We start from the raw sequence: 15,962 nt of genomic DNA, 5'->3' as shown, positions 1-15,962 counted from the left end.
TTATTCTTGCTCAAATCAGACTACTCACAAACAAATACTGTCTGAAATGTTGTGTAAAGATTTTGCAGTGATGTGCAGGATGTAGGACAGCGATTAAAACCTCAAGTGGACTCGTGCCAAAGTTTAGACAAGATGAAGTAAACAAACGGTTATGGTGATGACATTATTGATTCTTACCCCCACACACACTTGGCCTGATTCGACTGTCCTAATGTGTTTGTTATGTCTTTGTTATCAGCATCTTAAGATGTCGTAATCAGCTAGTACAAGTAGGTACAAGTTGCAAGAGATGATGAAGTTCAATGTCCAAGTAATTACCCTAATTCTTTACACAAAAATAAAAAGTTTGTTAGAGTAAATTTGCCCACATTCTTTGTTTTAAGTTTATGTGAGACTTTGTGTAATATGCTATATTATAGAAGATTTACTATTATTATTACTCTCGCCTCTCCAAAAGAAAGGTAAAGGGTATTATAATAGTGTGCGTTTGTCTGTGTCACTGTCAGTCTGTCTGTAGGTGTTGTGTGTGTCCTTCCGGGTGCAAGAACTACTGGAACAATTTACTTCAAATTTTCACATACCGTATTTACAATGTTACATGTATCTCGGTCCTCAAACTTGGTACTGATCGGAAGTGAAATGCGGATATCAAAATTTTATTTATATATTTTCCTTGCTACGCAAGGCCTATAATGATACAGTAGTCCTCCTTTGGCGAATGGAGCAGAGCGACCACTGGCCATTATATTTTCAGTACATACATATGGCACAACAGGATGAGAGTTTGTAATCTCTCATTATCTTTTTATTACTTGATACTTGTACTTTTTAGTGATGGTTGGTCTGAATAAATAATTCCAAATGCGGATCCAGAGCTCACCCTGACTGTTGCACAGATGGGTGCATGGAGGTAATTACATGGGGGCATGTTGCACAGGGAAAATCTCCCTAACAATCAGAAAAATTATATGTACTGTATATTCTTGAAATATGGTCTAAATATATCCCCACCCCCTGTTAAAAGAAAGGGTCTGAAATAGATTTAATCGTATTTTACACTAATGGGAAAATGACTATTTTGAAAACCCGTAATGTAAGGTCTATATGTTGATCTCTTTAATCAACACTACTCATTGCCAGGATGTATAAGAACATATTACCTAATTTACAAAATACAGGCGCCACTGTTTAAGGACGTTACTCTCCAAGGTAGAATTGATATTGAGGTAGTTGATCTAAATTTATTCAACTTTTTAAAGTTAACCTCTATAAATAGTAAGTCATATCTAATCAAGTGATAATACAGTATTATTATAAAATTATAAAATTAAATTAAATTAATTATTATTAAAGGATTAGGCAGTTAGGAACAAATCACTTTCCCAAGAGTATGTAGCGGAAGGAAAAGACAAGTTTGGTGGATTTTTTTTGCACCTGTCAGCTCGACCCAGTTTGAAGAACATTGAGTAAATGAAATTTGACAGCGTTCAGGTTCATCTGAGAGGAACTACTTCTAAAGAAATTCAACATAAAAATATTTAAAGTACAGTTCGTTCTGTGGTGTTTGCTGATTGGTTAAAAAGTGCATTCCCTTAACTAGGGCTTCTGTAAGGCTCTCATCTTGTCCCCATGGAGTGGTTGAATTGCCTTGCTGTCAATCACACGTACATGACGATCGATCCTCATTATTATCTCTTGGAACTGTGTGTAAAAAATGAAAATGACAAGGATTTTATTATATTAATAAGTAGCTAAGAAATGACCTGACTTTTCCTCATTTATTAGTGGCATGTTCTGTGCTTACAGGGGAGGGCCTACACGTTTTGGTATCAAATTTGACGTTTTGTGAATTGATAATATTTCAATGTGTATTGTGTACACTCCATATTGACTGATCACAGTCTTTCACCATGGCAGTATTATTATAACAGTAGGTTTGTAAAAAATGAGCATTTTGGCAAGAACAAATATGTTCTGTCCATTTCATTTTAAGACATTGTCATTTCTAACTTAATAATGTGTTCTCACCCTTTTCCAAAGAACCTGTTCTAAGGTATCTGTTGAAACCTTCCTTAATGTAAACTCTGAAATAAAGTAAAAAGGCATAAAATGAAAAACAATATTAAGAAAAACTAGAGGTGCACGATTACTATCTTTCTATCTTTCTGGCTAAACATAATTATTTAGGGTGTCTTAATGTCTTTCACTTTAGTGCTTTATATAGTATCTTATCTTCTCATTTCATTTTGCAATACATGAATGTTCCCATCTGCCCCTTCTGGTATTATTCATCCTCATCCTCATCATCATCATTGTCATCATGAGTCAAGAGACTCAGCTGGAGGCAGGGATTACTTCATGGTTGCCACCTTTAGCTGCTTTAATGAGGACATACCTATAATGATGTTGTACAATTTTATCAGTGATTTCGGCACGTGCTGCATTTAAGTGAAAAAGATTAATAAGACCTTGTTTATATTATACACACTTCACTAACAAGTTTCTGTGGTTATGTTATCTTTTTCTTGCCTGATGTTATGCTGTAATGTTTATAGAACACAATTGTAAAACCTTGTATTTCTGCGTCATAATAAGTGAAGTGCGTAGTTAGAAGAAAAGTGTTTATTCTCTGTTTGGCTCAAATTGGGCCTTTGCTAGGCCTGAATATTGCTTCACCCTAATGATGATATATTATTGTATGTACTTTAAAAATGGAGCATAACCCCTTTTTTCCCCAGTTTTTAAATATTCAAAAGCTATATAGAGTAATGTCCATTCCTGATTATTCCATCAAACTCTTTCAGTGTCTTTTAGAAAAATTTCATTCTGTGTTTTCATCTCGCTGCATCGCTGTTTCTGCTCTAATCAAATCTTGAAATTGTCATATTATACAAAGCGAACCCATCTGGAACTCCAAAATCAAAAAATGATACTGCAGTCAAGGAAATAATGAATAATGTATAGTGTTGCCTCAGGCTTGAGTAAAATTGATGCAAGAGAAGTAGACAGCTCCAATGATCATTGGAATTTGATAGGGAATCTATCTTTGGGACATACCTAAGGCAAGTTTTGTTTTTATACCTTGTTTCACAAACTTTTTTTTTTAAAGATTGTTAGAGGAGAGGGTGGAAAAAATAAAAATTTTGGTGTTTCATTTAGCAAAGTGTTTTGCCAGAAACATTTAGATGGAAGAGAAAATAAAAATTTTATTGTTGAATGTAAACAGTGTAGTAATGGGATGGTAAAATGCTTTATATTTATATAATTAGGAAAAAAGAGATTTCAAGGCAGCAGCGGGCAAAATAAAAATGAAGAATAACTTTAATTTTTTTTAATGAAATTTCCATTTATTCGTGGCGTCGGGTACACTAATTGAGCCAAAAATAAAACTTATTTTTACTTAAAATCATTATTATCAGCAGCGGTGGGTTCGCTAACAAAGTATAAAAAAAGTTTTTCTAGCCATGTAAAAATATACATTTAGCTTTCTATCCTGACCATCAAAATTTGGGCGGTATGGATTACCAATACCATTGATGCATGCTCTAGAATTTTTAAAAAAGTATTCAAAATTCAAAGAAACATTGTACTGCTCAAGAATTTTTTTAAAAGTGTTCAAAATTCAAAGACATTGTACTGCTTAAACTCTTATTTTTTTTCTTATTTTTTTTGTATATATAACCATCTCAACACTGACAATTTTAATAGACTGATAGACAGTAATGTTCTTTCAAATTGCCTATTACAGGGAAATATTTCAATAAAGATGGGCTAGGTGCTCTTTTTTATAAAATCAGCTAGCACCTCTTGTCATTTAATTGTTCCAAATCAAAACAACAGCGAAAATAAATTGCCACTTAGAGGCTTAAAAAGACACAGAACAGATAAGAAACAGACAGACATGAAATATAAAAATGGCGACAAAGAAGAAAAATGAAAACTTAGAAAATTATTGCACATGCCTTTGCCAGAACAAAATACAAAAAAATCAATAATAAAAAGTTAACAATAAAAAAATTACTCAACAAGGTAATCAGATATCAATGCGGTAATAATATATACAGCTGTTAATCACGTCAGTTAAAAGCTGTATGTAATCAACATGATTTCCAAAATGCAACAATAAAATATTACAAGTATTAACAAAATCTTTATAAAGTGAAAAACGGTTAACAAATCCATTCTTGCAAATGTTGACTCTAGAAAAAGAAACATCAAAAACATTTAAATATAACTTAAATATAACTAAAACAAGAGACTAAATTCCAAATAAAAAGATGGTTTTTATACATTTATAAAGAAAAATTAAACCATGGTACTTTCTTCTGACAAAGGGGTATAGACCTATAATTTTAGATTGTAAACATTACTTAATATACAGTGTAGTTGTTTCTATCGAAACAGCAAAAAATGAAAATGACATGATTGTCTATCAGATATGATATGAAGATAGTAAATATTCGTGTCGTGTGAATAAATTTGCCTAGTATAAAACGGCCTTTGGAATGTACAAGTATTCATTCATTCATTCTGGCATTTAATAGACAGCATAAAACAATACAGGACTTTCCTGAGACTTTCCTACTGCTTGAATCTGATCATGTAAGTTTACACAATAACTGTCAGACCTCATCAGTAGTATTGACATTTTGTAAAATTAGGCTCCAGGGTAGAGGGCTTGAACTTTGCTAATCTTGGGGTGCTGATGTCAATCCTTGGAACAAGTTTAGTCTATGATTTACAGTATAAAGCTGGAGCTAAAATGTCTATTTTAGTAGTTTATTATATGATAAAATGTGATTTGTTTGCGTTGATTTTTATAGCTTTCTGTTACTTTAATCAATATTGGTCCCTCTTTTTATAACAAACCCAATAGGGTTTCTTGAGCATTCCCTATTTTTATTTTATTGTACTTATTTAATGCAGTTATTTTAATGAATAAAAGATTTTTTTTATTGTATTTGTATTATGTACTTTCATGTATGCATCCATTATAATTAATATACATTCAGACTAGCGTTCAAGCCAGGCTGACTTCGGTATAGTATGAGTTTCATGCCTTGCTTAAAACTGTTGAGTGAGTGTCCACACTATATATATTTGAATGCGTTAATTTAACTTGGCCAGTGGAAATTATTTTAGTTGAGACAGGAGAATGGTCAACCCATGATCAACCTGGATTAAAGAGTGGAGTCAAGCCAGGTTTGACCTGATAAGCCTGAAGAATTGATATCAATCTTGGTAAATTACAAATGTACAATAACAACAATGTTATTTTTACTCAATTGAGGATGACATTGGCAATAGCAAGATTCAAGGGTCGATAAGGTTTCAATTAAAATTAATTTAATTAGATTAGTTTAAATAAATTTCAATTTTGAGAAAAAAATGATTCCAGCAGCAGGTATATCTATGGTGCCCTTGACACAAACCAGCTTTTTTATTAAGTCAAAGCCATGCCCTTCACCCTTTCATAAACTAGGTAGTCAATGAATGTGAAAACGTGAACCATTAATAGAATCCAATAACATATATTCAATTATTTTATTTATTTCGTAATATATATTACTCCCAATGTTATTTTCCTATCCCCCACAGTCCTTGGATTTTTTTTAGGTTCGTGTGCAAAAAAGATCCTCATTTTTTCGACACCGCGAAGATAACGCGCACTGCGATGAAAGAAGGTTAATATAACCCAAAGAAAGTTACCAAGGAACGAAATTAGATATAGGCCTACCGGCGCCAGGCAGGAGGCCGCCGAGGCCTCCTACTACTAGTACTAGGCCATAGCCTAGCGCAGTTATGAAAGCATGGCACGATTTTTACCTGTCTGCACCCACCAAATAGTCAGTAATTGTATTCTCTCTCGAATGCTTTAAAAAATGTTTATTTCTTTTACGAATGTATCAAAGTAGCATTCGAAACAAGTTTTTCTAACACAATACAAATTACAATAGTTACTCATCGTACGTGTTCGTAGTGCTGTAGTGTAGGCTAGGCCTAGTTAACGCGTTCTGGAAGCAGGAGCACAAATCAGCATACGCACAGCTAAATGTATGTGCACACACTATGCTTATCATATCACTATAGCAACCGATGACTGCTACAACATTTGGTTATCAAAACTAACATTAAAAGTCAGCGATTGACTTATAGAGCAATTAGTAGAGCATGCATTGTGCACTAGCAGAAAATTATTAAACTTAGGTTAGATTTAATGTATTCAAAAAATGTTTCAAACATTAAATCTAACCTTCGTATAATAATTTTCCTATAGTGTACTATGCGGAGCTCTACTAATTGCTTATTATTTTTATGGTTTTTCTTAAGATATGTACAGGATTTATTTAAAAATATTTTACCCCTTGTCCTTATCTTGGATAAAGTCAATTCCTTCATGGGAAGTAGCGACTATTACCACACTTCATCCTATATTAGTTTTACTATCGTCATCTGTTTGTCATTCTCTTCATCAGAATTAGAACTATATAACAACTTGACAATCGTAAAAAGTCTAAAATATATAAATATCTGACCTTAACTTAATTAGAATTTAGGAGACACAAACTACCATATATTTATTTGATTCATTTTGTCTTTTGTTTTAAAAGAAAACTAAAATTTGCTTGCAAAATGTGTAAATAGTCAACACACATTTTATAATTGCTTTAGATGGTATCATTCATCAAATGTGCTGTAATGTAGGATTTTTTGAAAGGGGATTCATTTTAAGTTCCTGGATTGCATAGTTGTGTGTAAAAATAACAAAATGTAAAGTGCAGAGGAAGGGTACTTACATGACATTTTTCCATTTCTCTCTAATATTATCCAAGGTATCATGGTAGAAGTTCAAGATGTTTTAAATATATTACCATCAAATTGTAAAAAAGTAAATAATTAAACTTCTATCTTGTTAATATAAATCATGCCTTAGGGAATACTGCAGTTTCTCCCGAATCACTATTACTTCGGTTTCCTCCTTTTCTTGCTAATTTATTAAGGAAGACTTAATTTGTATTTTAATGTATTTTGTTTATTACTGGAAATATTATTATATTGTATTGTATTGTAGGCCTATTAGGCCGAAAAAAAGAAAAATTGTTTTCGCTCATTAAAAAAATATTTTTTGTTGTAGTCAAAAAAATATAAAATAAAATAAAATGCCAAACCTTAATTTTGTATGTTTTGGGTCACAATGTATCAACATTTCACTTTGGCCCTTCAACCCATTTCTTTGCTACCCCTAATGTGGCTGGTATCCGATCATTTCGGTCGCGCCTGCATTTCGGTCGCGCTATTTTGGTTATGCATTTCGGTCGCGGTGTATGGAGCGCCGAAGGCGCGACCGCGAATGTGTAATAAGATATCCTAAGCAGTATAGGCCTTCCTAGGCCTGCCGTTTGTTAAGTAAGAAAACAGTTATTTTTTTTTTTACTACTTTTTGACTAATTGTAATACAGTTTATTTTAGCATCAATTGGTATTACAGTATCTTCTTTTTACAGAAACAGCCTCTTATGATCTATGTGAATGAGAAAGAGTTAACAGTATTATAACGTAATATTTATGGCAGGAGATGTCTGGAGACTAAAGGAAAATAAAGGGGAAAAAAGTATTGCCTATGCCATCTAAATTATAAATGCTTGGAGTATATTAAACTTTCTTATCTCAGATTAATCTGGACCTTTCTGTTTTCAAACTATATATAGTTATAAAAACTTATGAACAAAATAAGATTGACTTTTTTTATACCTAGTTTAAAATTATAAATTGTTAAGTAAAAACATGTATTCTAATGTATGGCAATCAAAATTTTGTCGAAGCACTCCTGTTACCTCATTAATTTAGGTCCTACTTAATAAAATGCTTTCAGTTGGACCTTATATATACAATATCGCCAATCTTTAGTAATAACTCTGCTTCCAGTGTTAAGTTCTAGTTTAATAATGGACCATCTTCGATCACTACCGAATTTACTTTCGAAAAACATTGTAAATAGGCTAGCTTGTACATCGGTGTTCCATACCGCGGCTGTGAACCGTGACTGAAATGCATAACAATAGGGTGCGACCGAAATGCAGGCGCGACCGAAATGATCTGTATTCATGTGGCTTGGGTAACTTTATGAAGGAAAATGCCACACAGCCTTTCGTACTGGATATTTTTTAGTGGAATTGACCAGGTACATTTGATAGAACAAAATATTTATTCTTTTATTGTTGCAAATGTAAAAACTAAGCTTTATCATATAATTGGCTATATGTTAATAGTATGTAGCCTCATTTACACACTTGAATTAACTATTACAAAACTTGTCAATAGTTAGGCCTATATTGAATAGACTTGGCATGTCTTTATGATTCTCAAATTACCTAATCCTCATAACATGTCAAATACCTTTGCATTTTCTTTCAGTATATGCATATCATACATAAAACTTGTAGACATGTATAAATTGATAACAAAAAGAACAGACTGACTTTAAGTGGAATGAAAGGGAAAGACTCTATAAACAGGAATGGGGGTTGATGATAAATTTAATCATTGTACCTTTGCCAATATTATTTCACATTCATCTACTGGGAATTAAAAAAAAGAAAAACAATGGATGAAAATGTTTTTAAAATTCTATGATTTTTCCATATTTAATTTGTCATAAAATACAAATACTTACAATGATAAAGAAATAGTTATAATATAATGGTTGTATATAATAATGTGTAATGATGATATTAATGGCATAAATTCAAAACTCTTAAATTTATTTTTCTCAAATATAGAAACAATGAAGGGGAATATAATGCCTTGGGATATATTATAAATAGAAAAACCTGATGATGATGATGATGATGAAGGCACCATGAAAGAACTGAAAGAAGATTGAAGTCACTGGCTCTGAAAGGTAACATTTTTGTATTTCTATTCATGAAGGGAATATAAAAATATTTTCTTAGTTTTATTATTACAGTTGTCATTGGATCCATCCATTTCGGGAAATAATTGATTACTTTCACAGGCATATAATATTTTGATTGATGTTAATATTACTCCTTGATTGACGTTTCTCTCCAATAACATTTTAGTTGACAGCAGTACTGAAATATTCAGATTCGCAAACAAAGGCGAGTTTAATTCATTATGACATTGAACTTTCATATATTAACTACCTCCTTACTAAAAATAATTTTCCTCTCTTTCACAAAAATACATTCCCAAAACCTTTCCTCTTTAGGTCATGGACCCAGGTTTCTCTCTGGTATTTTGTTCCATTAGCAGTTACATGATAACTAGATCTCCATTCATCGACCATTCCATTGATTTTAAAAGTCATTTCAGATAAGTGTAAAGTCAATCAGATTTGTTTCAAATTAATAAAACACATATGAAGTAAAAACAAACCAAAATGGATTCCATTTGTCAACATGCACTTGTTTTTTTTGTTTTTACATACCTCCTGTATTCATTTACAACTGAAACTTACCTCAAGTGTGTTATGAACCATGTCTCCGACTTTTCATTCAAATCATTTTCTCAACTTTATGAGTGGCTCTTAATTATGATTGACATAATTTGTTTGCAGAATCCTTAAGTGTTGAGAGAGTCCTCTCATGGTTAAACTAGGATATGCCCTATTTACCTTTAAAGGACAAGTAATTTATGACTGGTTGGACGGGTTTTCCCTGATACTTGTTTGTGAACAGTAGCAGTGCCACTTGGTGGTGACAGTACATTTTCCTAAAAAATTATCATCTATAATAATCAATTAGTAGAGATCTGCATAGTACACTATAGGAAAATTATTATAAGAAGTTTAGATTTAATGCTTGAAAAAATTTCCTGAGGGCCTGCAAGGCCTGAAGGAAATTTTTGAATGCATTAAATCTAACCCAAGTATAATAATTTTCTGCTAGTGTACGATGCATGCTCTACTAATTGCTTTATAAGTCAATCGCCGTCTTTTATGTTAGTTTTGATGTAACTGTTGTAGCAGTCATTTGGTTGCTATAGTGATATGATCAGTAGGCCTATACTGTGTGCGTATTTACATTTAGCTGTGCATATGCTGATTTCTGCTCCTGTAGTATGTGTTAACTATACATCAGTAGTACTGTCAGTACGGATACGATAAATTACTATTGTAATTTGTATTGTGCTAGAAGAACTTATTGTAATGCTATTTTGATAGACATTCGTCAAAGACATTCAACATTTCTTAAAGCATTCGAGAGAGAATAGTCACTGACTTTTTGATCAGTGCAAACAGGTAAAAATCGTGCAATGATTTCATTCATAACTACGCTAGGCTACGGTCTAAGAGGAGGCCTTGGCGGCCTCCTGCCTGGCCGTAGGCCTACTGTACATCTAAATTTGTTAATTGAATCTTTAAAGTATGTCTAGAATATTCCTAATTGAATGTTCAGTTAGTTTGGTTTATTAGGCTTCTTACTTAATATTGAATTTGAAGTAACTTTCTTCAGGTTCTAATTAACCTTGTTTTACGAAAGTAATTTTCAATTATATATCTTTTTTCATCGCGATGTGGGATATTTTCGCGGTGACGAAAGATTAGGTATTTTTTTTGCACTCGAAACTAAAAGAAATCAAGCCAAATGTCCACTATTGAAAAATTATTGTACTGTGGGGAATAGGCAAATAACATTGGGTGTTACAGTGATGATGTTGCAATTGACTTATAATTATTAATAGTGGAGGTGTGTTTTTACTAGTATGTGGTACTTTAAAACATTTTGCAGTAGTTGTTTATGAATTGACTATCCACATTTCATATATACACTTTTGATTTCTGGATAGAAGCAGAACAGGCCTACATTGTAAGAATCAATAAAAGTTTGCATCCAAATATGGGATCCAATCTTCTTGGGGCTTAGTAGCCTCAGTCTCGCAGCTGGGGGGTCATCTCTTCTAAAACCATCCCTGATTGGGCTGTAGTCATTGGATCTGGATCTGGATCTGAATCTTGGTCAATACTGGCGAAGAACCGCGGTGGTATGCGCCAGGGTTGCATCTCTCAGTATGTACACAGTACATCAAACCAGACCAAATAAAACCACTTAGTGCAATATTAAAACCACATAACATTGGCTTGCCTCAAATAAGTTTATCATTTCCTCAGGCATTTTCTATTTTTGTAAGTTGGCTTCTTCTCTCCCTCACCCCCATCACTCCTGGTGCCACTATGTAAAATGATTCTAAAATGACTCTAAACAACATTTTCAAAGATATATAGTATGCCTTATGCCTACTAGATATCTTTGAAAATTGGCTATGTTGGTGTCTCTCCCTTTAATTTTTTATGCAAATACCATATTTATTCACATAAATACCCCGAGACATTTGAGGGAGATGTTTATTCAAAGTGGGCCATTTATTCAAGATAAATACAATATGTGTTTTTATATCATGGATAATTAGAATTTTATACAACACTTTATTTCTACTAAATCTTTGTGTGTTTATTGAAACTAGGCAAATAGCTAGCAACCCCACCCCCCTCCCCATGGAAGATGTATGCTTATTATATTGATATATCATACGATGACATGCTGTATCAACAAGAGGAAGGCTTCTATCTGTAATGGATACATTACCCATACTACAGGAAACATATGTGATACAAGAGCACATCATAGCCATGTAGGCCTATTCATAGTAACAGCCACACCTGTTCTATATCAGTAGTATGTATACAATATACTAAATCATAACTTGTGCGATCCTAAATGTATCCAATTATTATTTCTTAGTTTCAACGACAAGACTGAACTTAACATGGTTGTTTCCACAGGAACGCTATCTTTGATTCCAAAAATGATTATGTTTTTGTCTCGGATACAGGGTGCTATAGTTGCTCCAATGGGATAACCTCTTTTGTACTTTCTCTTACAATTTCCAGACATAGTCACTTTGATTTGTTAGTACTGTTTAATATAACATGGCGACGTAATATATTTTTTAATTTGAAGGCGCTATATAAAATTTATTTGTAGTTAAACTAAGGCATTGTTAAAGTTCTATTTCCTTCAAACTTAAATTAATACATCATAGTATTTTATTATATACCATTGATAAAGCTTGTTATCTTGTGCTCAGTAGCAAATTTTTTTTCCAAATATTTTTTTTAATTGTTTTAATAAACTTAATTTAGACCTGACAATAAATATCCATAATGTAATTGTGCATAGACAATAGTAGCTGGTACCAGTTAACCAGGGTAGCTTAGACACGAAGTGAACCTTAAGTGAGAAAAGTTACTGTATGAATACCTCAATTAGTGCTTTGAGACTGCTAAATCTATACTATGTTACATAATAACGTAAAATGTCTGTATTTTATGACGTCAATAGGCCTTAATGTTATGCGATGCTTACATCGTATGTAAACAATAAGAAAACAGTAGCACTTTATAGACTAGTTGAAATATGTATTGTCACAAGCTTTCGTGTACACAGTACACTTCTTCAGGTGAATGATAACAGGAGCAACATGCAATTGAATATAAAAGGTCTAAAATAAAAGGCAAGTAATAAAAACAATGGAGGTATTAACATAACAATACACAGTCAAGTTGCTTAATTATTTTCTGTTCACAAATTTCCCTATCTAGATCCCTAACTACAGCAACTCTAAGATTATTGATAGTGTGACCTGTGGAAGTGAAATGTTCAGCTACAGGTTTCTTAATTAACTTATGTCTAATGTCAAACTTGTGAACATTAATTCTATTTCTGAGAGTTTGGCCAGTTTGACCAATATAAACAGCATTGGGGCATATATTGCACGTAATGGTATAGATGATGTTAGTGGATGAGCAAGTGAAGTGTCCTTTGATGCTGATGATATAGCCATTGGGTCCAAGTATGTGACTTTCAGAATGAATAAGATGGCAAAGCTCACATTTAGTGCTGTGACAAGGAAAAGTGCCATTGATAGGTGTAGACTGAGAAAATTTACTAGAGATAAGATGCCTTTTGAGATTGGCTGGCTGTCTGTAAGCAAGAAAAGGCTTGTCATGAAATATGTGTTTGAGATCATTATCTTGCAGTAAAGGCTGAAGATTGTCAATGATACGTTGTAGGGGTTTTATAGCTGTAGGATATGTAACGACTAGAGGAATACGGCTAGATGATTGCTTCTAAAGAAACATAAACGCAATGATCTCCTCACATAAAAAAAGAACTGAACATTTCGCTTCCACAGGTCACACTATCAATAATCTTAAGAGTTGCTGTAGTTAAGGAGGGTAATTTTAAGAATAATCTAGATAGGGAAATTTGTGAACGGAAAATAATTAAGCAACTTGACTGTGTAAACTTGGGTTTAAACAAAGACCACGGCTTTCTTGCCCACTACAGGGAATGATTTCATTGTTATGTTAATACCTCCATTGTTTTTATTACTGCCTTTTGTTTTAGACCTTTTATATTCGATTGCATGTTGCTCCTCTTATCATTCACCTGAAGAAGTGTACTGTGTTCACGAAAGCTTGTGGCAATATATATTTCAACTAGTCTATAAAGTGCTACCATTTTCTTATTGTTTGATTACTGTTAAGACTAGTATGGCTCACCATATTATTTATTGAATATAAAGTTAATAATAAAATTACGTGGGACTCACCGTTGCTTTTAGCGGTTATTCGTATTACTGAGCAGATCGAAAATGAATATAGTTCTGAATTTTCTGGATTTAGCAATTTGAGCCCTGAACAACTTCTCTCCAGATTTAAGGGAATGTTTGCCGATGAAAAAATCAACTGGGGCCGTATAATGATAGTGTATCTATTGAGTGGGTTAATAGCAAAAGGAAAAAGCGAGAAACAGGTTTTAGCGCTCAAGAATTCTATTGGTCAATTTGTTGCTGAAAGGTGTTCTGATTGGATAGAAAAAAAAAGGAGGTTGGGTAAGTGTTCTAATTTTTTTTTCCTAGACTTCTAATCTTTTTTTGTGGCTTCTCTTATAGGAAGAATTGTACGGATCTAGATGATGAAGAAGGTGAAATCGATGGGAGTTGCAAACGTAATCTTTGTTTTCTTACTATAGCTGCCTCCTTTATTGCTTTCCTTTGTTGTAGGGTTTTACTTTCCTTTAGGTAAACTTAGGTAGACATAAGTTAATTAAGAAACCTGTAGCTGAACATTTCACTTCCACAGGTCACACTATCAATAATCTTAGAGTTGCTGTAGTTAAGAAGGGTAATTTTAAGAACAATCTAGATAGGGAAATTTTTGAACAGAAAATAATTAAGCAACTTGACTATGTAAACTTGGGTTTAAACAAAGACTATGGCTTTCTTGCCCACTACAGGGAATGATTTCATTGCTATGTTAATACCGCCATTGTTTTTAGTACTTGCCTTTTGTTTAGACCTTTTATATTCGATTGCATGTTGCTCCTGTTATCATTCACCTGAAGAAATCAACTGGGGCCGTATAATGATAGTGTATCTATTGAGTGGGTTAATAGCGAAAGGAAAAAGTGATTGTGGGAAAATTAAAACTCCGACGATGTAAATTCCTTCTTATTCTTATTTTGAATTAAGTTTGATGCTAATCAGAAAAGAAGCTTATTCAAATATTTAATACTTCTTTTGTTTTTATAGTATAAATATTGCCTGTTTTTTGGTTGTCTTTACACTGTTCTCTCTTGATTTCAGATATGGCTGGTAAAAAAATGTCAGACGTAGAACTGTTTGAACTTTTGGACTTCAACAACCGAGAAAAAATCATTAGAGAAATGTTGGCTATAGAGGACCAAAACTGGCGTTTCGATGATATATCAGATGAAGAACTTATGCAGTTACTTAATTTTAATTCTTTGCCTGAAATGACGAGAGAAATGATAGACACGGTAGACGATGATGAGTGGACAACCTGAAACTAATGTTAACGTGGAATCCGACGAAGAAAACCCTGACGATTCTCAGAATGATAACGTAAGTCAATTTTATGTTTTAGACGAAACTTTCAGAAGAGAAAACAAAACTTTTAATGCTCGCGAAACAGATCGTCAAATTACTTTTAGGAATCTAGATGGTAGGGACATGTTTAGTATCGTAGGAATTATATGTCAAATCTTTGATGTTTTGAACAATGTGTGTGATGGGGTTGCCCAAAATGATATGGTCTGCTTCATTCTTAGAAGTCCGGATTTAGATAACCCCATTTCAATCCCCTTTGGTAGACAAGACCATATTACTGAGGAGGTGATTGTATGGGCAATTGAAGATGTTCTTCAATCCCATTTGGATATTTTAGTTAATGATCAACTGATTCTTAATGTCCTACATGTTCGAATGCCCATTGGTGGGGGGAAAAAACCTATTCTTTTCCCTGACGCGCTTATACAAAAGAGATGCGTAATCGACATAAAAAACGTTGACGATAAAATGTGCTGTGCGAGAGCTATAGTTACAGGAGTGTCATGCCATGAAGACAAACTTGATAATAAAATTAAATGGGATAATATAAGGAGGGGTCATCGTTTGCAGGACGATCTAGCCCGACAACTCCACGAATCATCTAATGAACCAATAGGCCCTTGTGGCGTTGCCGAAATTAAGCTTTTTCAAATTGCCCTACCCGAATACCAAATTGTTGTGTTTACGAACGACGTGATGAAACCGTTCATTTTCCAAGGCCCACCTAAAGATAAAAAAATATATCTTTTACTACACGAAAATCACTTTAATTTCGTTACTTCCATTAAAGCTTTTTTTAATAATTGTAATTTCTGTGAAGATTGCCTATCATGTTATGACAATAGAGATAAACACTCCTGTAAGTATACTTGCTCACTTTGTCACAGTTCAGGTTGTTCCCCATTGTTTCGAAAGAAATTTCTCTTAACTGCACAGATTGTAATCAAAATTTTAAAAACCAACAATGTTTTCAAAACCATAAACTTAAACCTAAAAACAAACAAGGTTTTTCTAGCAGTGTCTGTG

General features: G+C 33.1%; 1 protein-coding gene and 1 long non-coding RNA gene across 2 annotated transcripts in view; one reads left to right on the top strand and one right to left on the bottom strand.

Moving 5' to 3' along the window:
• Nucleotides 1-711: 711 nt before the first annotated feature.
• Nucleotides 712-13,771, bottom strand: LOC117115009. Its single transcript, XR_004446475.1, has 3 exons — nt 13,638-13,771; nt 2,029-2,084; nt 712-1,701 (listed from the first exon to the last, which is right to left on the bottom strand). It is a non-coding gene; the product is annotated as an uncharacterized LOC117115009 (long non-coding RNA).
• A 13-nt stretch (nt 13,772-13,784) lies between these two features.
• The window catches only part of LOC117115008, a 12,455-nt gene continuing 10,277 nt past the window's right edge, over nt 13,785-15,962 (top strand). The window contains exons 1-2 of the mRNA XM_033258641.1: nt 13,785-13,919; nt 14,673-15,941. Of these exons, the coding sequence (XP_033114532.1) occupies nt 14,874-15,941 (1,068 nt within the window). The 5' untranslated portion in view covers nt 13,785-13,919; nt 14,673-14,873. The remainder of the gene's footprint in view (nt 13,920-14,672; nt 15,942-15,962) is intronic.

Source organism: Anneissia japonica, unplaced genomic scaffold (genome assembly GCF_011630105.1).
Source record: "Anneissia japonica isolate Jap-2015-1 unplaced genomic scaffold, ASM1163010v1 scaffold119_len492752_cov174, whole genome shotgun sequence".
Classification (NCBI taxonomy): Eukaryota; Metazoa; Echinodermata; class Crinoidea; order Comatulida; family Comatulidae; genus Anneissia; species Anneissia japonica.
Note: the sequence above shows the minus strand (reverse complement) of the source record. Positions and strands in the feature narration are given on the sequence as shown.